The following is a 25,470-nucleotide window of genomic DNA, read 5'->3' on the forward strand; positions in this document are numbered from 1 at the left end:
GGAGGACTTTTAAGGAGCTCTTTCATAGTGCTCAACAAAAATATATTCCAGTGAAAAAGAAGGGCGGTAAGAGAAGGGATAACCAGCCGTGGATAACCAAGGAAATAAAGGAGCGTATCAAATTAAAAACCAATGCGTATAAGGTGGCCAAGGTTAGTGGGAAACTAGAAGATTGGAAAAATTTTAAACGACAGCAAAGAATAACTAAGAAAGCAATAAAGAAGGAGAAGATAGATCACGAATGTAAACTTGCGCAAAACATAAAAACAGATAGTAAAAGCTTTTACCAATATATAAAATGGAAAAGAGTGACTAAAGTAAATGTTGGTCACTTAGAAATTGAGAAAGGGGATTTAATAATGGGAAATGTGGAAATAGCTGAGACCTTAAACAATTATTTTGCTTCGCTCTTCACAGTGGAAGACACAAAAACCATGCCAAAAATTGCTGGTCACGGGAATGTGTGAAGGGAGGACCTTGAGATAATCACTATCACTAGGGGGGTAGTGCTGGACAGGCTAATGGGACTCAAGGTAGACAAGTCCCCTGGTCCTGATGAAATGCATCCCAGGGTATTAAAAGAGATGGCGGAAGTTATAGCAGATGCATTCGTTATAATCTACCAAAATTCTCTGGACTCTGGGGAAGTACCAGCAGATTGGAAAGCAGCTAATGTAACGCCTCTGTTTAAAAAAAAAGGGGGCAGACAAAAGGCAGGTAACTATAGGTCGGTTAGTTTCACATCTGTAGTGGGGAAAATGCTTGAAGCTATCATTAAGGAAGAAATAGCGGGACATCTAGATAGGAATAGTGCAATCAAGCAGACGCAACATGGATTCATGAAGGGCAAATCATATTTAACTAATTTACTGGAATTCTTTGAGGATATAACGAGCATGGTGGATAGAGGTGTACCGATGGATGTGGTGTATTTAGATTTCCCAAAGGCATTCGATAAGGTTCCACACAAAAGGTTACTGCAGAAGATAAAGGTACGCGGAGTCAGAGGAAATGTATTAGCATGGATAGAGAATTGGCTGGCTAACAGAAAGCAGAGAGTCGGGATAAATGGGTCCTTTTCGGGTTGGAAATCGGTGGTTAGTGGTGTGCCACAGGGATAGGTGCTGGGACCACAACAGTTTACAATATACATAGATGACCTGGAAGAGGGGACAGAGTGTAGTGTAACAAAATTTGCAGATGACACAAAGATTAGTGGGAAAGTGGGTTGTGTAGAGGATACAGAGAGGTTGTAAAGAGATTTATATAGGTTAAGTGAATGTGCTATGGTTTGGCAGATGGAATACAATGTCAGAAAATGTGAGGTCATCCACCTTGGGAACAAAAACAGTAAAAAGGAATATTATTTGAATGGGGAGAAATTACAACATGCTGCAGTGCAGAGGGGCCTGGGGGTCCTTGTGCATGAATCCCAAAAAGTTAGTTTGCAGGTGCAGCAGGTAATCAGGAATGCAAATGAAAAGTTGGCCTTCATTGCGAGAGGGATGGAGTACAAAAGTAGGGAGGTCCTGCTGCAACTGTAAAGGGTATTGGTGAGGCCGCACCTGGAGTACTGCATGCAGTTTTGGTCACATTACTTAAGGAAGGATATACTAGCTTTGGAAGGGGTACAGAGACAATTCACTCGGCTGATTCCAGAGATGAGGGGGTTATCTTATGATGATAGATTGAGTAGATTGGGTCTTTACTCGTTGGGAATTCAGAAGGATGAGGGGTGATCTTATAGAAACATTTAAAATAATGAAAGGGATAGACAGGATAGAGGCAGAGAGGTTGTTTCCACTGGTCGGGGAGACTAGAACTAGGGGGCACAGCCTCAAAATACGGGGGAGCCAATTTAAAACCGAGTTGAGAAGGAATTTCTTCTCCCAGAGGGTTGTGAATCTGTGGAATTCTCTGCCCAAGGAAGCAGTTGAGGCTAGCTCATTGAATATATTCAAATCACAGATAGATAAAGATTTTTAACTAATAAGGGAATTAAGGGTTATGGGGAGCGGGAGGGTAAGTGGAGCTGAGTCCACGGCCAGATCAGCCATGATCTTGTTGGGTGGCGGAGCAGGCTCGAGGGGCTAGATGTTCTACTCCTGTTCCTAATTCTTATGTTCTTATTAATGTTGGGGAAGTCCAGAACCAGGAGTCACAATCTAAGGATAAGGGGTAAGCCATTTAGGACCGAGATGAGGAGAAACTTCTTCACCCAGAGTGGTGAACCTGTAGAATTCTCTACCACAGAAAATTGTTGAGGCCAATTCACTAAATATATTCAAAAAGGAGTTAGATGTAGTCCTTACTACTCGGGGAATCAATGGGTATAGCGAGAAAGCAGGAATGGGGTACTGAAGTTGCATGTTCATCCATGAACTCATTGAATGGCAGTGCAGGCTCGAAGGGCCGAATGGCCTACTCCTGCACCTATTTTCTATGTTTCTATGTTTCTGTTTGCTCTCGGCGAAGAGACTCCCGGATGCCTTCCCGAATGCTTTTCCTCCAGGTTGGGTGATCTTGGGCCAAGGATTTGAGGGTATCGTTGAAGCGTTTCCTCTGCCCACCTGGGGCCTCGCTTGCTGTGTCGGAGCTCCGAGTAGAGCACTTGTTTTGGGAGTCTCTTGTCAAGCATGCAGACGATGTGGCCCGTCCAGCGGAGCTGATCGAGCGTGGTCAATGCTTTGATGCTGGGGATGTTGGCCTGAGCGAGGACACTGATGGTGCGCCTATCCTGTCAATGGAGTTGCAGGACCTTGCGGTGGCAGCGTTGGTGGTACTTCTCCAGTATTTTGAGGTGCCTGCTGTACATAGTTTTAGTCATGCTGCAGATATCTGGCCAGAAGCTCATTTCAGGGTCAAATATGACACCTAAGTTGCGAACAGTCTGGTTCACCCTCGGACAGATGCCAGGGAGAGGAATGGAGTCGGTGACTAGGGAACGCAGTTTGTGGCGGGGACCAAAGACAATGGCTTCGGTCTTCCCAATATTTAATGGGAGAAAATTTCTGCTCATCCAGTGCTGGATGTTGGACAAGCAGTCTGACAATTTAGAGACCGTGGAGGGGTCGAGAGAAGTGGTCTGCAGCGTTTGGCTGTTTGGTGGAGAAACTTTGTTTGTAACTGTTACACATTACAAAGAAGAAACGAAAGAACTTGCATTTACAGCACACATTTCACATTTGAAGTGTACTTACAGTTGCAATGTAGGAAAAGCTGGCTCAATGCCATTCTGTTTGCCTGACCACCAGAACCAAGTGTTCTGGCCTGGGACCATTCGTACGGTTTGCTTCCCCACAATCATGTCATGCAAGAGTGAATCAAAGTCTCAACAGCCGTGAAGATCAGAGCTGGAATTCTCCTCAGCACACTGAACAGAGCCCGAGAGTTTACAGCAAACTACTGATGTGCATCATTTTTGACAAAATACAAGTTCTCGGAAGGTTCAAATTAAATCCAGAGTGAGCTATCGATATTTCCATTCATAAGTTCCATTGTTATCGGGCCCCCTGTAAGAAGGAGCTTCCATTTATTATCAGATCCTTCGGATTCACAGCCAATGGATTGCTTTTGAAATGGAGCCGTTATATAGACACATACGGCAGCTAATTATCGCCATAAATGGTAAGCGAGATTACTGACCAGTTAACCTATTTTTGGTGCTGTTAGTCGAGGGATAAATGTTGGCCAAGACATCAGGTGAACTCACAACTCTTTTCAAATAATGCCATGGGATCTTTCACGTCCACCCGAGCAGGCTGAAGGACCCTTCGTGTATTGTTTCAACCAGGGGACGACAACACAGCATTCAGAATACTACAAAGACAATGATGTGCTCAAGTCTATAGTGGGCCTTAAACAAAGAACATTCTGAGGCGGGAGCGCTGATTGAGCTGATCGTCAAACTGGATGCAGAAAGACACCTCAAAACATGGCAAAGAACTGGTGAAGGGAGAAAGGAAAACAAAAAAGCTTAGGAAAACAGGACAAAAACTCAAGAGAGAAGAGTTTTCAGGTCGTTCATGAAGACGAGCGGTTGAAAAGTTGGAGGGAGAGGTTAAGGTGAGTAAAGCCGGTCACTGAAGGAGCTGCCATTAATGTTAGTGTGGGGAACAAGGAGTAAGCCAGTGTTGGAGCAGTGGTGGCCACGGACAGCTGGAAGCGATCACCAAGGTCCGAGGTGGTGCCAGAAGGATTTGTAAGTGCGGACAAGGACCCTGAAGTCAATTTGGCAGTCAAGAGTCGATGGCACTCGGCAAGGATTGGGACGCTAGAAATGCAGGACTTGGTGCAGTTGAAAATGGAGGTGCAGCATTCTGAATGAGTTGTAATTTGACAACAGTGAAGACAAGGAGGCTAGCTAGTAAGGCTTTAGAGAATCTGAACACAAGTTGATGTGAATGTGGATTCAAATTTTGATGAATTTCGGGACGGCCTCAAATATTCTCAGGTTCAGCGGTGCTGATAACTCTTGTAAGAGGACCTCATATCTTATGTTCAGGAATTTGCCTTCCGCTCAATATTGTCTAGGTGGCGGGTTGAACAACAGGGCTGACAATTAAACCTGTCAGTGCCTTCCCAAGAGTGGACCTTGAAATCATCATAGGCAGCCCCTCGGAATCGAGGAAGACTTGCTTCCACTCTTAAAATGAGTCCTTAGGTGGCTGAACAATCCAATATGAGAACCACAGTCCGTCACAGTGGTTGAGGGAATGGGTGGGTGGGACTGGTTTGCTGCACGCTCTTTCCGCTGCCTGCGCTTGATTTCTGCATGCTCTCGGCGATGAGACTCGAGGTGCTCAGCGCCCTCCCGGATGCACTTCCTCCACTTAGGGTGGTCTTTGGCCAGGGACTCCCAGGTGTCAGTGGGGATGTTGCACTTTATCAGGGAGGCTTTGAGGGTGTACTTGTAACGTTTCCCCTGCACACCTTTGGCTCGCTTGCTGTGAAGGAGTTCCGAGTAGAGCGCTTGCTTTGGGAGTGTCATGTCTGGCATGTGAACAATGTGGCCTGCCCAGCAGAGCTTATCAAGTGCAGTCAGTGCTTCAATGCTGAGGATGTTGGCCTAGTCGAGGACGCTGATGTTGGTGCGTCTGTCCTCCCAAGGGATTTGTAGGATCTTGCAGCGTCATCGTTGATGATATTTCTTTAGCGACTGCCTCGTTGCCATGCTCCACCTCACAGGCAACAAGCTCCCCGCTGGAGTGGAACTAAACTACAGAACCAGTGGGAACCTGTTCAACCTATGCCGTCTCCAGGCCAGGTCCAAGACCACCCCAACCTCTGTCGTCGAGCTACAGTACTCGGACAATGCCTGCGTCTGCGCACATACAGAGGCTGAACTCCAGGACATAGTCGACGTATTTACTGAGGCATATGAAAGCATGGGCCTTACGCTAAACATCCGTAAGACAAAGGTCCTCCACCAGCCTGTCCTCGCTGCACAGCACTGCCCCCCAGTCATCAAGATCCATGGTGCGGCCCTGGACAACATGGTCCATTTCCCATACTTCGGGAGCCTCTCATCAACAAGAGCAGACATTGACAAAGAGATTCAACATCGCCTCCAGTGCAGCCTGCAGCCGCCTGAGGAAAACAGTGTTTGAAGACCAGGCCCTCAAAACTGCCACCAAGCTCATGGTCTACAGGACTGTAGTACCCGCCCTCCTGTATGGCTCAGAGACATGGACCATGTACAGTAGACACCTGAAAAGATAACTATGTTGTGTATACAAGAGCACCATCGCAAGTGTGAATGCTTACTGGAAATGTCTGAAATGAAATAATGAGTTACTCATTGTCTCAGGTCGTTATAGTGACAGCTTCAATGGCTGGCTCATTAATTCTAGGATGAACTCATTAACAAGCCCATCTTTGTGTCTACTCATCTGTGTCAAAATGACAAAGGATGCAGGGCCTTTGAGAATTAACCCGCAAAATCCCGGAGCCCGAATTCATAAACAGAAACGTGTTATAGCTTAAAATGAAAATCCCTACTGGTTAAATAGCCAAAAAACGGAGACAAAACAGACTCATTACTCAAAGACTGTAAAAGGCTATCAAGTGGGCAAAGTACCATGGCATTGCTATGTTTAAATAGGGACGAGAATTCCAGAGACTTGAGCACAAAATCTCGGATGACACTTTAGTGAAGTACTGAGGGAGTACTGCACTGAGAGGTGCCGACTTTCAGAGAAGACATTAAACCCAAGTCCCGCGTGCCTTCTCGGCTGGATGTAAAAGATCCCACAACACTATTTCGAAGAAGAGCAGGCGAGTTCTCCCCGGTGTCCTAAATATTTATGTCTTAACCAACATCACTAAGAAACAAGATTACCTGATCATTATTACATTGCTGTTTGTGGGAGCTTGCTGTGCGCAAATTAGCTGCTACGTTTCCTGCATTACAACAGTGACTACATTTCACAATTGTCCATAAAGCGCCTTAGGACGTCCTGAGGCTGTGAACGATGCTATGAAAATGCAAGTTTTTTCCTTCTTTCCCCCTTTAAACAAGGGACTGAAAAATGCCCACTGGTCGCTGAGGCATGAGTCCGGAGTCGGAGAGGCCTATAAAGGCCGCGAGAGGCAGCGGGAGTTCGTGGTCGCTGAGGGCGTGAGTCCGGGGATCGGCAGAGACCTATAAAGGCGTGCTTGTGCAGCTACAGGGAGAAGGCAAAGAAGTAGAAAGAAAACGAAAGGTGACATCACAGCCAAGGGGGTAAGTGATTGGTAAGTAGTTTTTATTTTTATTTTTATAGCAGTAAGTAACCTTTTAACATTGTTGTTGCCAATTTAAGTGTATCGAAGGGTTAAGTCATGGCAGGACAGCTCGGACATGTTATGCTCCTCCTGTACTATGTGGGAAGTCAGGGACGCTTCCAATGTCCCTGACGACTACGTGTGCAGGAAGTGCATCCGCTTCCGGCTCCTGACGGACCGCATTGCGGCGCTGGAGCTACGGGTGGATGAACTCTGGAGCATCCACGATGCTGAAAATGATGTGAATAGCACGTTTAGTGAGTTGATCACACCGTAGGTAAAGGGTATACAGCCAGATAGCAAATGGGTGACCAATAGGAAGAGCAGTGCAAGGAAGGTAGTGCAGGGGTCCCCTGCAGTCATCCCCCTGCAAAACAGATACACCGCTTTGGGTACTGTTGGGGGGGAGATGACTCATCCGGGGGGGGGGGAGCAGCAGCAGCCAAGTTCATGGCACCGTGGCTGGCTCTGCTGCACTGGTGAGCAGGAAAAAGAGTGGGAGAGCGACAGTGATAGAGGATTCAATTGTAAGAGGAATAGATAGGCGTTTCTGCGGCCACAACCGAGACTCCAGGATGGTATGTTGCCTCCCTGGTGCAAAGGTCAAGGATGTCTCGGAGCAGGTGCAGGACATTCTGAAAAGGGAGGGTGAACGTTGTGGTGCATATAGGCACCAATGAAATAGTTAAAAAACGGGATGAGGTCCTACGAGACGAATTTAGGAAGCTAGGAGTTAAATTAAAAAGTAGGACCTCAAAAGTAGTAATCTCAGGATTGCTACCAGTGCCACGTGCTAGTCAGAGTAGGAATCGCAGAATAGCTCAGATAAATACGTGGCTTGAGGAGTGGTGCAGAACGGAGGAATTCAAATTCCTGGGACATTGGAACCGGTTCTGGGGGAGGTGGAGCCAGTACAAACCGGACGGTCTGCACCTGGGCAGGACCGGAACCAATGTCCTGGGGGAGTGTTTGCTAGTGCTGTTGGGGAGGAGTTAAACTAATATGGCAGGGGGATGGGAACCTATGCAGGGAGACAGAGGGAAACAAAATGGAGTCAGAAGCAAAATATAGAAAGGAGAATAGTAAAAGTGGAGGGCAGAGAAACCTAAGGCAAAATACAAAAAGGGCCACATTGCAGCAAAATTCTAAAGGGGCAAAGTGTATTAAAAAAAACAAGCCTGAAGGCTCTGTGCCTCAAAGTGAGGAGTATTCGGAATAAGGTGGATGAATTAACTGCGCAGATAGCAGTTAACGGATACAATGTGATTGGCATCACGGAGACATGGCTCCAGGGTGACCAAGGCTGGGAACTCAACATCCAGGGGTATTCAACATTTAGGAAGGATAGACAGAAAGGAAAAGGAGGCAGGGTGGCGTTGCTGGTTAAAGAAGAAATCAATGCAATTTTAAGGAAGGACATTAGCCTGGATGATGCGGAATCGGTATGGGTGGAGCTGCGGAATTCCAAAGGGCAGAAAACGCTAGTGGGAGTTGTGTACAGACCACCAAATAGTAGTAGTAAGGTTGGGGACAGCATCAAACAAGAAATAAGGGATGTGTGCAATAAAGGTACAGCAGTAATCATGAGCGACTTTAATCTACAGATTGATTGGGCTAACCAAACTGGTAGCAATGCGGTGGAGGAGGATTTCCTGGAGTGTATTAGGGATGGTTTTCGAGACCAATGTCGAGGAACCAACCAGGGAGCTGGCCATCCTAGATTGTGTGATGTGTAATGAGAAGGGACTAATTAGCAATCTTGTTGTGTGAGGCCCCTTGGGGAAAAGTGACCATAATATGGTAGAATTCCTTATTAAGATGGAGAGTGACAAAGTTAATTCGGAAACTAAGGTCCTGAACTTAAGGAAAGGTAACTTCGACGGTATGAGGCATGAATTGGCAAGAATAGACTGGCAAAGGATACTCAAAGGGTTGACGGTGGATAAGCAGTGGCAAACATTTAAAGATCACATGGATGAACTTCAGCAATTGTTCATCCCTGTCTGGAGTAAAAATAAAACTGGGAAGGTGGCTCAACCATGGCTAACAAAGGAAATTAAGGATAGTGTTAAAGCCAAGGAAGAGGCATATAAATTTGCTAGAAAAAGCAACAAACCCGAGGACTGCGAGAAATTTAGAATTCAACAGAGGAGGACTAAGGGTTTAATTAGGAGGGGGGAAATAGAGTATGAGAGGAAGCTTGCAGGGAATATAAAAACTGACTGCAAAAGCTTCGATAAATATGTGAAGAAAAATAATTAGTAAAGACAAACCTAGGTCCCTTGCAGTCGGATTCAGGTGAATTTATAATGGGGAACAAAGAAATGGCAGACCAATTGAACCAATACTTCGGTTCTGTCTTCACGAAGTTACAAATAACCTTCCGAAGGTACTAGGGGACAGTGGGTCTAGTGAGAAGGAGGAACTGAAGGATATCCTTATTAGGCGGGAAATTGTGTTGGGGAAATTGATGGGAGTGAAGTCTGATAAATTCCCGGGGCCTGATAGTCTGCATCCCAGAGTACTCAAGGAAGTGGCCCTTGAAATAGTGGATGCAACAGTCTATCAACTCTGGATCAGTTCCTATGGACTGGAGGGTAGCTAATGTAACACCACTTTTTAAAAAAGGAGGGAGAGAAAACAGGTAATTATAGAACGGTTAGCCTGACATCAGTAGTGGGGAAAATGTTGGAATCAATCATTAAGGATGAAATAGCAGCGCATTTGGAAAGCGGTGACAGGATCGGACCAGTCAGCATGGATTTATGAAAGGGAAATCATGCTTGACGAAACTTCTGGAATTTTTTGAGGATGTAACTAGCAGAGTGGACAAGGGAGAACCAGTGGATGTGGTGTATTTGGACTTTCAAAAGGATTTTGACAAGGTCCCGCACAAGAGATTGTTGTGCAAAATCAAAGCACATAGTATTGGGGGTAATATACTGACATGGATAGGGAACTGGTTGGCAGACAGGAAGCAGAGAGTGGGGATAAACGGGTCCTTTTAAGAATGGCAGGCAGTGACTAGTGGAGTGCCACAGGGCTCAGTGCTGGGACCCCAGCTCTTTACAATATACATTAACGATTTAGATGAAGGAATAGAGTGTAATATCTCCAAGTTTGCGGATGACACTAAACTGGGTGACGGTGAGCGCTGTGAGGAGGACGCTAAGAGGCTGCAGGGTGACTTGGACAGGTTAGGTGAGTGGGCAAATACATGGCAGATGCAGTATAATGTTGATAAATGTGAGGTTATCATTTTGGGGGCAAAAACACGAAGGCAGAATATTATCTGAATGGCGGCAGATTAGGAAAAGGGGAAGTGCAACGAGACCTGGGTGTCATGGTTCATCAGTCACTGAAAGTGGGCATGCAGGCACAGCAGGCGAAAAAGGCGGCAAATGGTATGTTGGCCTTCATAGCTAGGGGATTTGAATATAGAAGCAGGGAGGTCTTAATGAAGCTGTACAGGGCCTTAGTGAGGCCTCACCTGGAACATTGTGTTAAGTTTTGGTCTCCTAGTCTGAGGAAGGACGTTCTTGCTACTGAGGGAGTGCAGCGAAGGTTCACCAGACTGATTCCAGGGATGGCTGGGCTGTCATATGAGGAGAGACTGGATCAACTGGGCCTTTATTCATTGGAGTTTAGAAGGATGAGAGGGGATCTCACAGAAACGTATAAGATTCTGACGGGACTGAACAGGTTAGATGCGGGAAGAATGTTCCTGATGTTGGGGAAGTCCAGAACCAGGGGACATAGTCTTAGGATAAAGGGTCGGCCATTTAGGACTGAGATGAGGAGAAACTTCTTCACTCAGAGAGTTGTTAACCTGTAGAACTCCCTGCTGGAGAGAGTTGTTGATGCCAGTTCACTGGATATATTCAAGAGGGAGTTAGATATGGCCCTTACAGTTAAGGGGATCAAGGGGTATGGAGAGAAAGCAGGAAAGGGGTACTGAAGGAATGATCAGCCATGATCTTGTTGAATGGTGGTGCAGGCTCGAAGGGCCGAGTGGCCTACTCCTGCACCTATTTTCTATGTTTCTATGACAACATAGAAAATAGGTGCTAATGCAGCAACAGTTCTCCAATAGCGATAGCCCAACTCAAGGCCTCCAACTAGTTCACTGCCTGCGTGCAAACAGTTTTTCCACTATCAATAGAACAGAGAAATAAAGAGTGACCACTTTGGAGTAGCTAAAGGCTACACAAAAGCAAGATGAAGTAGAGTACACCTGCTGCTGACACGCCTGTTTAAATTGACAAGCACTTGGAACAAAAAAAAATCCTTCTGCATGGATAGGCAGGAAATAAATGCAATTAGTTCCAGCTGACTTGGGGACATTGTAAAGCAATTACAGCAATGGATCCAGGGAATAGATGGTGCCAGCCACATGGGCAATCAATATTCACAGAGCCAGTGCATGTGGAGGCGACCCAGCCAATGACGGGATTCTGATAATCCGATGATGCTAACTGACTAACGCACGGAGGGTGAAGTGGGGAGTCAGATACAGTCAGCCTTGGCAACGGAGATAGCTGCAGCTTGAAGTTGGCAGGACACCCTGTACTTGTACATTTTCAATGAACACAATACCCATCAACACATACCTGCGATTGGGAAGATCAGATAAATAGTGTTCCTGTAAGATATTTTGATGGCCAGTTCTCCTGACTCACTGCTGTTCCCATACTAACTATAAATGACACCCCCTCCGGTCTTTCACTCAAGGAGGCGAGTATTTTTTCTGGGAGGGGAGGTGGTTGAAATACAATTTTTTAAAAAAAATTCTCATGATCAAATTGGAGAGCAAAGCGATGGTGCTCGTTACGTAGAGATTGTGGATAATGTCACTGAATTCAGCTGGTGCTTTCAACGGAGCTCCAGCATTGTCTCAACTTGCTCCTCAAAGACAGTTTCTGCCTTTAATGAAAAATGAAGGTCACTTTGCAGACATATGTCTGTGAAACAACGTCCCGACCTTGATCTCTTGTACAGGCACAACTTCACATTACTTGCTATACTACAAAGAGGAAGCTTTGCAAATCGAGGTACAATTACCTACATTTCTCCGTCGTGTCCTACTGTCCTCCCCCACCCCCACCCCGTGACATCAAGGACAGGAGACTCCACCCACAACCCACTGTCCCCACACACGTCATGTCATGTCGCAGGGCAGCTGCCCACAAAATGTCAGCCTCTAACTAGCAATTCTAGAGCATAAAGCAATGGAAACAGGATGCTGAGAAGTGGAGAGAGATCTCTCATTAGGATCCAGGGCTAGTTCAGTGCAATGTTCCCTTTAAAGGTCTGCAATAAGTGGATAGTTCTTTGAAGGAGTCATTAGCCACAAGTTATATATTTAATATTGAACAGATCACTAAAGAGTTTGGGAGAGTATCATTCTATCCTAAGTCCATACATGTGGTACCCCATCTTCCACCCTACATAAACATGAACTCATCCAAAACTCTGCTGCCTGTATCTTAACTCTCACCAAATCCCGTTCACTCATCACCCCTGTGCTCACTGACCTGCACTGGCACCCGGCCCAGCTTGTTCTGAAATCCCTCTATGGCCTCGCCTCTCCCTATCTCTGTAGCCTCGATTTTAATTGCTTCACCATAGGTGGCCACTCAGCTGCCTGGGCCTTGAGCTCTGGAATCATAAATCTCTCCACCTCTCTCTCTCCTCAGTTAAGACGTTCCGTAAAACCTACAACTTTGAGCAAGCTTTTGGTCAGCTATCTCCTTGTGTGGCTCGGTGTCAAAGCTTTGTTTAATAACACTCCTGTGAAGTGTTTTGGGATGTTTCACTATGTTAAAGGCGCTATATAAATACAAGTGTCCCAATATTAAATTATGACCAGAGAAGAGACAGAAGCACCCAATATTAGGGCTAACTGGCCATCAAATATCTCAAACGACATTTGACTTAGTTTTTTCTAAATAAATGCGCATCTTCATTATTGGGTCATCCCATTCTCCCTAAAATTTCGACATTGTAAGAGGCAAAACTTGAAAACATTGTTGGAAGCATGTTGATGGAGCTGATGTGTCTCTCGCCCGGTCTGTGAGACAGACAGGTATTTATCAGTCCAGTTATCGTCGCTTCAGTGTTTATAGAACACCTGTAGCAGAATAACTTTAAGACAAACTGCTGAAAGATTTATAAATCAGAAAAAGAACACGCAGTTAAACTGCCCGCAGAAATGAACAGTAGCACGAAGGACCTACCTGGGAAGCCCTGAGCGTACATGTAGTCCATCCACGTTCTGACTGACCACGTACTCCACCAGGCCGATCCTCTGAAGTGCCACCAGTGCCATGTGGGTCTTGGAAGGCCTGGCTGCCTCGAAGGTGGTGTCAAACTTGGGCTCCAGGCCCTGTTCCTCCATCGTCCACACGCCACGTGGTCCCCTGTCAACATCACCATTTAACGCTTTTACAAACTGGGCTGGCAAGCCTTTCATTCTGAGGCCGCTGGCTGGGATTCCAGCTGCGGCTTTCATAAGAACATAAGAAACAGGAGCAGGAGTACGCCCTACGGCCCATCGAGCCTGCTCCGCCATTCAATAAAATCATGGCTGATCATCGACCTCGACTCCACTTGCCCACCCGATCCCTTGATTCCCCTGTGCTCCAAAAGTCTAACGCGCTCAGCCTTGAATATATTCAGACTCAGCATCCACTGCCCTACTGGGCAGAGAATTCCAAAGATTCACAACCCTCTGAGTGAAGAAATTCCTCCTCATCTCTGCCTTAAATGGCCTTCCCCTTATCCTGAGACCGTGCCCCCTGGTTCTAGACCCGCCAGCCCGGGGAAACAGCCTCTCAGCCATTTCCCAGTGATACAAGCACTATACTGTGATACACCTGAAACATGGTGCCCCTCGATAAGATAATGCCATCTGTCATTCTACATCACACCACCCTTGGCTTATCCGTGGAATTTTATCCGAAGCGCTGCCAGATGACTTTTGCTTCCAACAGCAAACGCGACTTTGATTCTGGGCCATTTGATATAGCCATTACACTGGAGCCAATGCCATGTGCCACTCGGGTAGGGGTCATCCCTGCGGGCACACTTAGAGGGTTGGCCGTCCGCTGCCAGGTCTGCATTAAAATCAATGTGTAAACCTGCCAACAGTCGACCGCTCCCAAATGTGTTAGCAGGGACGAGCCCTACCTGGGTGGCACTCCCAGGAGATTGGCACTGCGATGGATGCACTCTGATCGCTGCATTGAACCGAACGCCCAGAGTCCATTTTGTATCACAAGGCACAGCAACAATGCTATTTACACTTGCCTACCTTGGGCCAGACAATAAATCGAGGCTGTGCAAGCCAGGTTACAGGTTGTCCCCAGGAATCAGGGCACAAGCTGCAAGATATCTACAACTGCAGCATCAATCACGCAAGGTCATTTATGTCAGAAACCCCAAACACCATACAGGTGCACGCACCTTCATGTTGGAGAGTATCAAACCTTATGTACCCTGCATTCCGCTCCCGCCCATCCCCTCCATTTGTGTGTTATCAGGACAGGAATAACTGGCCTGCGAGCACCATCGGAGCAGGCCGGGGAGCGGAAAGAGCAGCGAGGCGGCGTACCACTCCAGGGAACAGCACGTTCTGGAGCAGGAGAGCAACGGCAGTGAAGAGGGACTTCATCAAGGTCCAGGTTGGTGATTGGAGCGTGGGCAGGTACAGGAGCGGCGAGGTCAGGGCGAAGGAGCGGCGAGAGATTGTGGAGGGATGTGATGAGGGCCCAATAGCGATGAGGACCCAGGAGCAGCACGGGCCAGCCCACACTGCGATAGATGTGCGCATTAGGCCCGTGCAGCAGAGCTGGTCTCCAGTTGTCTTGGTTAACCCTTGCCACTGGACCAAGACCTAGCTCTGTCAAGCCCGTGTGGTGGCTGGTGTGCAACGGCCACCACACGTTAAAAAAATCCACGCACAGGCATCTTCCACCCTTCAACATGTAGTTCGGGATCTGGAATATCAGGTCCCTCACTGAAACACCTGTGAACTTTTTTGCCGTGGAAGCAAGTGATCCTTGATTCGAGGGACTGCCTATGATGATGATGATTTCCTAAAGGGAAAAGGTGGGAAGTGCTGTTCCACAAGGACCGATGCTGGTGGTGTTCACAATTGACATAAACGATATGGCCTCAGGAATTGGAAGTACAATGTCAAAATTTGCGGACGACTTCAAATTGGGGATTGAGAGAGAGAATGTGACAAAATATAAAACGACATTCATAAATTGCAGAATGTAGTATAATTGGCAAATGAAGTTCAATATAGATAAATGCGAGGTGGTGTATTTTGGTAGGAAAAATAAAGAGGCCACATATTGTTTGGATAATAAGAGTTTAGACGGGGTAGAGGAGCAGAGGGATCTAGGGGTACACTAAAAGTGGCGACACAGGTTAATAAGGCCATAAAAAAAGCAAATAAATACATTTATAGAGGGATGGAATTGAAAAGCAATGTTAAACTTGTATCGAACTTTGATTAGACCACACTTGGGAGTATTGCGTACAGTTCTGGTCTCCATGCTATAAAAAGGATTGAGAGACATTGGAGAGGGTGTAAAAGCGACTGACAAGGATGATACCAGAACTGAGAGGATCTACCCATCAGGAAAGGCTGAGCAGGCTGGGGCTCTTTCCTCGAGACTTTCTAGAGACTGAGAGGTGACCTAATAGAGGTCTTTAAAGTTATGAAGGGATTTGATAGGGTACACACAAAGACGTTTCTACTTGTGGGGAGACTAAAACTTGAGGCCATAAATATAACAATGAACAATAAATCCAACAGGGAATTCAGGAGAAACTTCTTTACTTGCAGTGGTAAGAATGTGAAACTCACTACCACAGGCATTAAGGGGAAGCTGGATCAGCTCATGAGGGAGAAAGAATTAGAAGGATATGCTGATAGTGTGAGATGAAAAGGAGTGCGAGGAGATTTGTCTGGAGCATAAACATTGACAAAGACCAGCTCGGTCGAATGGAATATTTCTGTGCACTAAATTGTATGCAATATACCGCAAATGTCACGCCCCTATTTAAGAAAGGAGGGAGACAGAAAGCAGGAAACTATAGACTATAGCTAGCCTAACATCTGTCATTGGGAAAATGCTGGAGTCCATTATTAAGGAAGTAGTAGCAGGACATTTAGAAAATCATAAAGCAGTCAAGCAGAGTCAGCATGGTTTTATGAAAGGGAAATCATGTTTGACAAATTTGCTTAGAGTTCTTTGAGGATGTAACGAGCAGAGTGGATGAAGGGGAACCAGTAGATGTCATGTATTTGGATTTACAGAAGGCATTTGATAAGATGCCACATAAAAGGTTACTGCATGAGATAAGTGGTCACGGAGTTGGGGGATAATATATTGGCGTGAATAGCGGATTGGCTAACTAACAGAGCGGAGAGTCAGGATAATAGGTCATTTTCAGGTTTGCAAATGAACTAGTGGGGTGTCACAGGGATCAGTGCTGGGGCCTCAACTATTAGAATCTATATAAATGACTTGGATGAAGAGACATAGTGTAATGTAGTCAAATTTGTTGATGATACAAAGATAGGTGGGAAAGCAAGTTGTGAGGAGGACGCAAAGAATCTGCAAAGGAATATAGATAGGCTAAGTGAGTGGGGAAAAAAGTGGCAAATGGAGTATAATGTGGGAAAATGTGAGGTTATCCACTTTGGTAGGAAAAATTAAAAAAGCAAATTATTTAAATGGGGAGAGATTACAAAATGCTGAGGTACAAAGGGATCTGGGGGCCCTTGTACATGGAACACAAAAAGTTAGTATGCAGGTACAGCAAGTGATCAGAAAGGCCAATGGTATCTTGGTCTTTTATGCAAGGGGGATGGAGTATAAAAGTAGGGAAGTTCTGCTACAATACAGGGTATTGGTGAGGCCACACCTGGAGTACTGCATACAGTTTTAAGAGGGATACTCTTGCATTGGAGGCAGTTCATAGATTGATTGCTGAGATGAAGGGGTTGTCTTATGAAGAAAGGCTGAGCAGCTTGGGCCGATATTCATTGGAGTTTAGAAGAATGAGAGGTGATCTTATTGAAATGTATAAGATTATGAGGGGGCTTCACAGGGTAGATGCAGAGAGGATGTTTCCCTTCGTGGGAATGTCTTCTCTCAGAGGATCGTGAATCTTTGAAATTCTCTACCCCGGAGAGCTGTGCAGGCTTGGTCATTGAATATATTTAAAGGTGGAGATAGACAAATTTTTGAATGCAAAGGGAATGAAGGGTTATGAGGAGCATGCTGGGAAGTGGAGTTGAAGCCAAGATCAGATCAGGCATGATCTTATTGAATGGCGGAGCAGGCTCGAGGGGCTAAATGGCCTATACCTGCTCCTATTTCATGTTCTTATGAGAGAGGTGGTGGAAAGGTAGAGCTGGGTATTGTCAGCAGATATCATAACAATTTTGGCAAGTAAAATCAAAGAATACCCAAAGGTGTTTTATAAATACATTAGAAGCAAGAGGATAACTAAAGAAGGAAGCTGTGTGTGGAGGCAGAAGACATGGGTATGGTTAATGAACATTTGCGTCTGTTTTCACAAAAGAGAGGGGTGAAGCAGGCACTGCAATCAGGGAGGAGGAATGTGAAATATTAAATGAAATAAATACAGCGAGAGAGGAAATATTAAGGGGTTTAGCAGCTTTGAAAGTGGATATGTCCCCAGGCCCAGATAAAATGTATTTCAGGCTGTTAAGAGAAGCAAAAGAGAAAATAGCTGAGGCTCATTTTCAAATCGTCTCTGGCCACAGGTGTGATGCCGCAGGACTGGAGGACTGCTAATGTTGTACTTTTGTTTTAAAGGGGAGAAAGAGGTAGACCGAGTAATTAAGGCCAGTCAGCCTAACCTCAGTAGTGCATAAATTATTTGAAAACATTCTGAAGGACAGGATAAATCTTCATTTAGAAAGACAGATTAATCAAGGACAGTCAGCATGGATTTGTTAAGGGAAGGTTGTGCCTGACTAATCTGATAGAACTTTTCGAGGAGGTAACCAGGAGGGTCGATGAGGGCAGTGTGTATGATGTAGTGTATATAGATTTTAGCAAGGCTTTTGATGAGGTCCCACATGGCAGACTGATCACGGAAGTAAAAGCCCTTGGGATTCCAAGGCAAAGTGGCAAGTTGGATCCAAAATTGGCTCAAAGGCAGGAAGCAAAGGGTAACGGTTGATGGGTGTTTGTGTGACTGGAAGGATGTTTCCAATGGGGTTCCGCAGGGCTCAGTGCTAGGTCCCTTGCTTTTTGTAGTACAGTATACATTAATGATTTAGACTTTAATGTAGGGGTATGATTAAGAAGTTTGCAGATGATACAAAAATAGGCTGTGTGGTTGATAATGAAGAAGAAAGCTGCAGTCTGCAGGAAGATATCAATCAACTTGTCAGGTGGACAGAACAGTGGCAAGTGGAATTCAATCCGGTAAGTGTGAGGTAATGCATTTGGGAAAGGCTAACAAGGCAAGGGAATACACATTAAATGGTAGGACACTGAGAAATGCAGAGGAACAAAGGGACCTTGGAGTGCATGTACCCTGAAGGTAGCAGGCCAGTAGATAAGATGGTTAAGAAGGCATACGGAATGCTTGCCTTTATTAGCCGGGGCATAGAATACAAGAGAAGGGAGGTTATGCTTGAACTGTATAAAACACTAGTTAGGCCACAGCTAGAGTACTGCGTGCAGTTCTGGTCACATTACAGGAAAGATGTGATTGCATGAGATAGGGTGCAGAGGAGATTTACGAGGATGTTGCCTGGATGGGAGAATTTTAACTATGAGGAAAGATTGGATAGGCTGGGTTTGTTTTCTTTGGAACCGAAGAGGCTGAGGGGAGACCTTAATATCTCCCTGACAACTGAGGCAGCAGGAGCCTGGAGCAGCTGGAGGGAGATTTAAATATCAACGTCTCCCTGACAACGGAGGCAGCTTGAGCCTAGAGCTATTACTGAGAAATAAAAAGTAATAAAATTATGACATCACAAGGATGGAAGACAGTGATTGGTTCTTGAAGATTAATTGAATCACTGGATAGGGAATGAATCTTAAAGGCAGCTAATAACTGATTTAATTTGATTAAATTGCTGATTTTCTAATTTTAACTTAATTTATAATTATGGTATATATTATTTAATTTTAATTATAATTAATCTTTATTATACTGATTTTACTATTGCTTCTCCTTATTGTATTATTTACAATGTAATTTGAATTAAAAAAAATTTTTTTTTTTAGTTTTTTTGCTTGTCTATCTGCGAGCGCATTTTGGCTGCCACTTCGGACCTGAGCCGTAAACTCTTTTTACACTTCCTTCTGATGCTTTTTCTCTTTCCCTCAATGGTCAAGAGCTAACGTGTTGTAAAACAGTTGTGAAGCGCCTTGGGACGTTTTACTACGTTAAAGGGGCTATATAAATAAAATTATATTATTGAGGTGTACAAAATTATGAGTGGCCTGGATAGGACGGACCTATTTCCCTTAGCAGAGGCATCAAGAACCGGGGGCATAGATTTAAAGTAATTGGTAGGAGGTTCAGTGGAGATATGAGGGGAAGTGTCTTCACCCAGAGGGTGGTGGGGGTCTGGAACTTACTATCTGAAAGGCAGAAAGCCTCACCACATTTAAAGGGTACTTGGATGTACACTTGAAGTGCTGTAACCTACATGGCTACGGACCAAGAGCTGGAAAGTGGGATTAGGCTGGATAGCTCTTGGTCGGCCAGCGCGGACTCGATGGGCCGAATGGCCTCCTTCCGTTCTGTAACATTCTATGATATGTGGAAGCTGACCCCATGTCTTCAAATGAAAGGGCAAAGGGCAGCATGTAGATCAGGAAGAAGAGAGGGCCAAGGTTAGATCCTGGGGAGATTGGCGAAAACAGTGCGGTGGCGGGAGAGAAGCCATTGCTGGCGATGCTCTGGGTACGAATGACTAAGAGTGGAAGCAATAAGGGAGCAATAGCAATTAAGATCACACTGGAGCACAACTTCATCCTGTGCTGCTGTCACGATCTAGTTACTTCCCTGGAGCATGAATGCTGTTTTGGCAAGATACTGACAACACGAGACCTCAGAGGGTCCACAAAAAGTGCAGTGCCACCCACTGGACAAATATAGCACGGCTCTGCATTTCATCATATTATTTATGAACTTCCCCACGTTTTAAAGGTGGCATTTTGCAACCTAGTTTCCACTTTGTTCTGGTGTGTTTTCAGGAGGTATTTCAAAATGCGGCCGCGCTGATCTTTGCAGCTCGCGACCTAGAACAGAGCCGAGGGGATATTCGTTGCTGGCTGTTTGCAGATGGCCAGGAGACTGCACGAACGAGCGTGGAGACGTTCTACTGCCATGCCTCAACAGCACCACCCGCAGGCACTTGGAGAGAACTACTGCTGCGTCACACACCAGAACAAGTGAGACGCAGAATTCACGTTTCTTTCTAATGTGCTGTTGACAGTCTGAATATAAGCCGCTCTTCCCTTCAAACCTGTCAATGCGACACGATTTAAGTAACTGCAGGTTCTGACAGAAGGAGGATCCCAAGCAGTCTATTAGAACAAATAATATTCATGACCCAATAATAACATAAGAAATAGGAGCAGGAGTCAGCCATTCGGCCCCTCGAGCCTGTTCCGCCATTCAATAAGATCATGGCTGATCTTCGACCTCAACTCCACTTGCCTGCACTATCCCCATATCCCTTAATTCCCTTAATATCCAAAAATCTATCGATCCCTGTCTTGAATATACTCAAAGACTGAGCCTCCACAGCGCCCTGGGGTCGAGAATTCCAGAGATTCACCACCCTGAGTGAAGAAGTTTCTCCTCATCTCAGTCCTAAATGGCCGACTCCTTATTCTGAGACTGTGACCCCTGGTTCTGGACTCCCCAGCCCAGGGAAACATCCTCCCTGCATCTACCTGGTCAAGCCCTGTAAGAACTGTATATGTTTCAATGAGATCACCTCTCATTCTTCTAAACACTAGAGAATATAGGCCTAGTCTACTCAATCTCTCCTCATAGGACAATCCCCCTATCCCAGGAATCAGTTCCTTTGTTGCACTCCCTGTGGCAAGTATATCCTTCCTTTGGTAAGGAGACCAAAACTGTACACAATACTCCTGGTGTGGTCTCACCAGGGCCCTATGTAATTACAGTAAGACATCTTTACTCTTATACTTAAATCCTCATAATAAAGGCCAACATACCATTTGCTTTCTTAATTGCTTGCTCTACCTGCATGTTAACTTTCAGTGATTCGTGTACAAGGACACCCAGGCCCCTCTGACTACCAACATTTCCCAATCTCTCACCATTTAAAATACGCTGCTTTATTTTTCCTACCAAAGTGAATAACTTCACATTTCTCCACATTATGTTCCATTTGCCATGTTCTTGCCCGCTCACTGAGCCTGTCTATATCCCATTGAAGCCTTTTTGCATCCTCCTCACAACTTACATTCCCACCTAGCTTTGTATCATCAGCAAACTTGGATATATTACATTTGGTCCCCTCATCCGAATCACTGATATAGATTGTGAATAGCTGGGGCCCAAGCACTGATCCTTGCGGCACTAGTTACAGCCTGCCAACCCGTTTATTCTCCGTTACTCTCTGTTTTCTGTCTGTTGACCAATCCTCAATCCATGCTAGTATATTATCCCCAATCCCATGAGCCCTTCATTTTGTTCAATAACCACCTTATCAAATGCCTTCTGACTGGGTGGAAGTGCTGCTGATCCCCACCGATTGTTGGTTATTTAAGCAGGGTGGCCCGTTGCTGCTAAGGACAAACCCGTAGGAGATTCACCTTTCTCTGTATCAGACGGCAAAGTGAAAGTTAATGAGAACAAATGATTAGGACCATTACAGCAGTCTTATACGACAACTTGCATTTATATAGTGCCTTGAACAAAGAAAGCCGCCCAAGGCGCTTCACAGGGGGGTAATCAGACAAAAGTGGACACCGAGTCAAAGGAGATATTGGGAGGGCTGACTAAAAGCTTGGTAAAAGAAGTTGGTTTTAGGGAAGATCTTGAAGGAGGAGGGGGCGATGGAGAGATTTAGGGACAGAATTCTAGTTGTAGGGCCTCGATAGCTGAAGGCACGGCCGCCAATGGTATGCCGAAGTGCATCGGGAATTCACACCAGATCAGAGGAAGAGAGTGTTTTGGAAGGGGTGGGGTAGGGGCTGGAGGAGATATAGGGATTGGGAGGGGAGAGGCCAAGAAGGAATTTAAGTTACAGAATTACGTAGAATTTACAGCATAAAAATTCGGCCCAACAGGTCTGTGCCGATATTTATGCTCCACACAAACTTCGTCCCACTCCTCTTCATCTAACTCCATCAACAAATCCCTCTATTCCTTTCTCCCTCATTGTAATGGATTTGCTTCATGGGTTCTTTGTTTAAGAATTCATAGCAACACATTGCTATTAAGAACTAGTTGGTTTATTAGCAAAGTTTAATAATCACACTTCGCATTACCCGTTCATCCACCGGGCTCACAACCACCTGCCTCATCATGGATCCCCCGAACCCAACTGGCTGAGTCTTGTGAACATCATGTGACTGGCTAAGCCACTCCCAACTCAACAGCTCTACAACTATTTTAAATAGAACTTACAGCCGAGTGCTCCCTTAATAAAGGGACACTAGAACTCAGATTAATAAAACTTGAGTGAACTTAAACCAATCAAATTAAAATTTGATTGCCGGGGGTGATGATGCACTCCAGTCCCTCCGGCGCCCACCTCTCACGGAAGGCCGCGAGCGTACCGATGGTCACCACGTGCTCCATCTCCAGGGACACCCTGGCTCGGATGTAACCTCGGAAGAGAGGCAGGCAGTCGGGCTGAACGACCCCCTCGACCGTCCGCTGCCTGGACCGGCTGATGGCCCCCTTGGCCTTGCCCAAGGAGGCCCTCGGACCTACCCGCTCCCCTCCGCACAGGGTGCCCAAAGATCAGCGGCGGGGACAGAAGTGCGGCCAAAAATTGAGGAGCAGCCCCTTCAAATAATGGAACAGGGGCTGCAACCTCACACATTGTATATATACGTGGAACACGGACTCCTCCAGACCGCAGAAACTGCAGGCGGCCTGGGAGTCCGTGAACCGACAAAAACCTATTGCACGGGACTGCTCCGTGCACCACCCTCCAGGCCAAGTCCCCAATAAATAGTGGGAGGAGTCCCGCGTAGAGTGCACTCCATCGGGGACCCCCACCTCCTCTGGACAGCAAGATGGTCAACAGCTCTACAACTCTTTTGGAGTACACAATATTAAACATTAAATCGTGCCCCCCAATCTGGGGGACACTCCAAACATTTCCCAAGGCCCTTTTTGTTTTTTTTTGTATTTTTGTATTTTTTTTTGTGGGCTCTAAAACCATAATTTACAAGTGCCCGCTATAAAAGAGGAGGGGGACACTAAAAACCCAGCAATTAAAACAAATTAAACTTTAAAACATATAAAATCAAATTAAAATTTGGTTGCCGGGGGTGACAATGCACTCCAGTCCCTCCGGCGCCCACCTCTCGCGGAAGGCCGCGAGCGTACCGGTGGACACCGCGTGCTCCATCTCCAGGGACACCCTGGCTCAGATGTAGGCGCGGAAGAGAGGCAGGCAATCGGGCTGAACGACCCCCTCGACTGCCCGCTGCCTGCACCGGTTGATGGCCCCCTTGGCCGTGCCCAGGAGCAGTCCTATGAGGAGGCCCTCGGAAACTACCCGCTCCCCTCCGCACAGGGTGCCCAAAGATCAGGAGTGTGGGACTGAAGTGCGGCCAAAAATTGAGGAGCAGCCCCTTTAAATAATGGAACAGGGGCTGCAACCTCGCACACTGTATATACACGTGGAACACGGACTCCTCCAGACCGCAGAAATTGCAGGCGGCCTGGGAGTCCGTGAACCGACAAAAACCTATTGCACGGGACTGCTCTGTGCACCATCCTCCAGGCCAAGTCCCCAATAAATAGTGGGAGGACTCCCGCGTAGAGTGCACTCCATCGGGGACCCCCGCCTCCTCCGGATGGCAAGATGGTCAACAGCTCTACAAACCTGTGAGCATACAGTACACTCATGTACTTGTCCACCGCCCCCGTAAATGAATCTTTGTTATTCACCTCAACTACTCCTTGTGGGAGTGCGTTCCACATTCTAACCACTCTCTGGGTAAAGAAGTGACTATCTTATATTTATGATCCCTAGTTTTAGACTCCCCTACAAGTGGAAATATAAAACAAAACGTACCTTTTACAATTAATCAAAAAAACTATTTTATTCCTGTGTTTATATTTTAGGTGGAATGGCAAGACTTTAAGGGGCTGTAATATAAGCGGGATCCACGCCACACAAAGACTGTCATTGTGTCAATGGGACGGCATTATTTAGTGTTTCGGATGCATCAGGAAGATCAGCGGGACACGCAGATGCAGGGAGCAGCTCGGGGCCAGGCCTGTGGAGCTGAGGCCCCGTGGCGAGCCCAGGCCCTGCCCCGTGATGAGCCCAGGCCCTCGAGGCCCTGCCCCGTGGCGAGCCCAGGCCCTGCCCCGTGGCGAGCCCAGGCTCTGCCCCGTGGCGAGCCCAGGCTCTGCCCCGTGGCGAGCCCAGGCCCTCCAGGCCCTGTCCCGTGGCGAGCCCAGACCCTGCCCCGTGGTGAGCCCAGGCCCTCGAGGCCCTGTCCCGTGGTGAGCCGAGGCCCTCGAGGCCCTGCCCCGTGGCGAGCCCAGGCCCTCGAGGCCCTGTCCCGTGGCGAGCCCAGGCCCTGTCCCGTGGTGAGCCCAGGCCCTCGAGGCCCTGCCCCGTGGCGAGCCCAGGCCCTGTCCCGTGATGAGCCCAGGCCCTCGAGGCCCTGCCCCGTGGCGAGCCCAGGCCCTCGAGGCCCTGCCCCGTGGCGAGCCCAGGCCCTGCCCCGTGGCGAGCCCAGGCTCTGCCCCGTGGCGAGCCCAGGCCCTCGAGGCCCTGTCCCGTGGCGAGCCCAGACCCTGCCCCGTGGTGAGCCCAGGCCCTCGAGGCCCTGTCCCGTGGTGAGCCGAGGCCCTCGAGGCCCTGCCCCGTGGCGAGCCCAGGCCCTCGAGGCCCTGCCCCGTGGCGAGCCCAGGGCCTGTCCCGTGGCGAGCCCAGGCCCTGTGGCGACGAGGCACTGTACCTGAAGTCGGGGATTCCCGACGACGTGCTGATGCCAGCTCCGGTGTGCACCACCACGTACGAGGCATTCCGCACCAGATTCGCCAACTCCAGCACCTTCCTCTCCAGCTCTTCGGGGGGGTCAAAGTTCTGCAACGCACAACAGAATGGAAGTTGGTTTCAATTCAAAACTCAGCGGAGCGGTCAGGAACAGGTTCCCCCACTCGTTCTGCCACCCCATGTCCTTGTACAGTGGGAACAAGATGTTAAGTGTCAGCCCGGCTCGGTCGGCTGCATTCTCAGTCCAATCCGAATGACGTGTACAAGCCTCACTCCAGCGCTTGAGCGCACAATCTGGGCTGACACTTCAGTGCGGTGCGGGGGAGGTGCTGCATTGTCGGAGGTGCCGTCTTTCCAGATAAGACGTTAAATCGCAGCCCTATCGCCTTAACCGGTACCATTTGAGGAAGACCAGAGGTGTTCTCCCAGCGGCCTGGACAACTTTCCTTCCTCAAACAGCA

General features: G+C 47.1%; 1 protein-coding gene across 2 annotated transcripts in view; it reads right to left on the reverse strand.

Annotated features, from left to right (window-relative positions):
• The window catches only part of sirt6 (sirtuin 6), a 139,040-nt gene extending 113,943 nt beyond the window's left edge, over window positions 1-25,097 (reverse strand). The window contains exons 1-2 of one of the 2 annotated variants that reach the window (XM_070859998.1): window positions 24,972-25,097; window positions 13,002-13,184 (exon numbers count right to left, since the gene is read on the reverse strand). In XM_070859998.1, coding sequence (XP_070716099.1) covers window positions 13,002-13,162 — 161 coding nt within the window. In that variant the 5' untranslated portion in view covers window positions 13,163-13,184; window positions 24,972-25,097. Of the gene's footprint in view, window positions 1-13,001; window positions 13,185-24,971 lie in introns of those variants that run through there. The other variant, XM_070859997.1, reaches the window with a different exon arrangement.
• Between the last annotated feature and the right edge of the window lie 373 nt (window positions 25,098-25,470).

The sequence above is a fragment of the Pristiophorus japonicus genome, chromosome 18 (assembly GCF_044704955.1).
Source record: "Pristiophorus japonicus isolate sPriJap1 chromosome 18, sPriJap1.hap1, whole genome shotgun sequence".
NCBI lineage: Eukaryota > Metazoa > Chordata > Chondrichthyes > Pristiophoridae > Pristiophorus > Pristiophorus japonicus.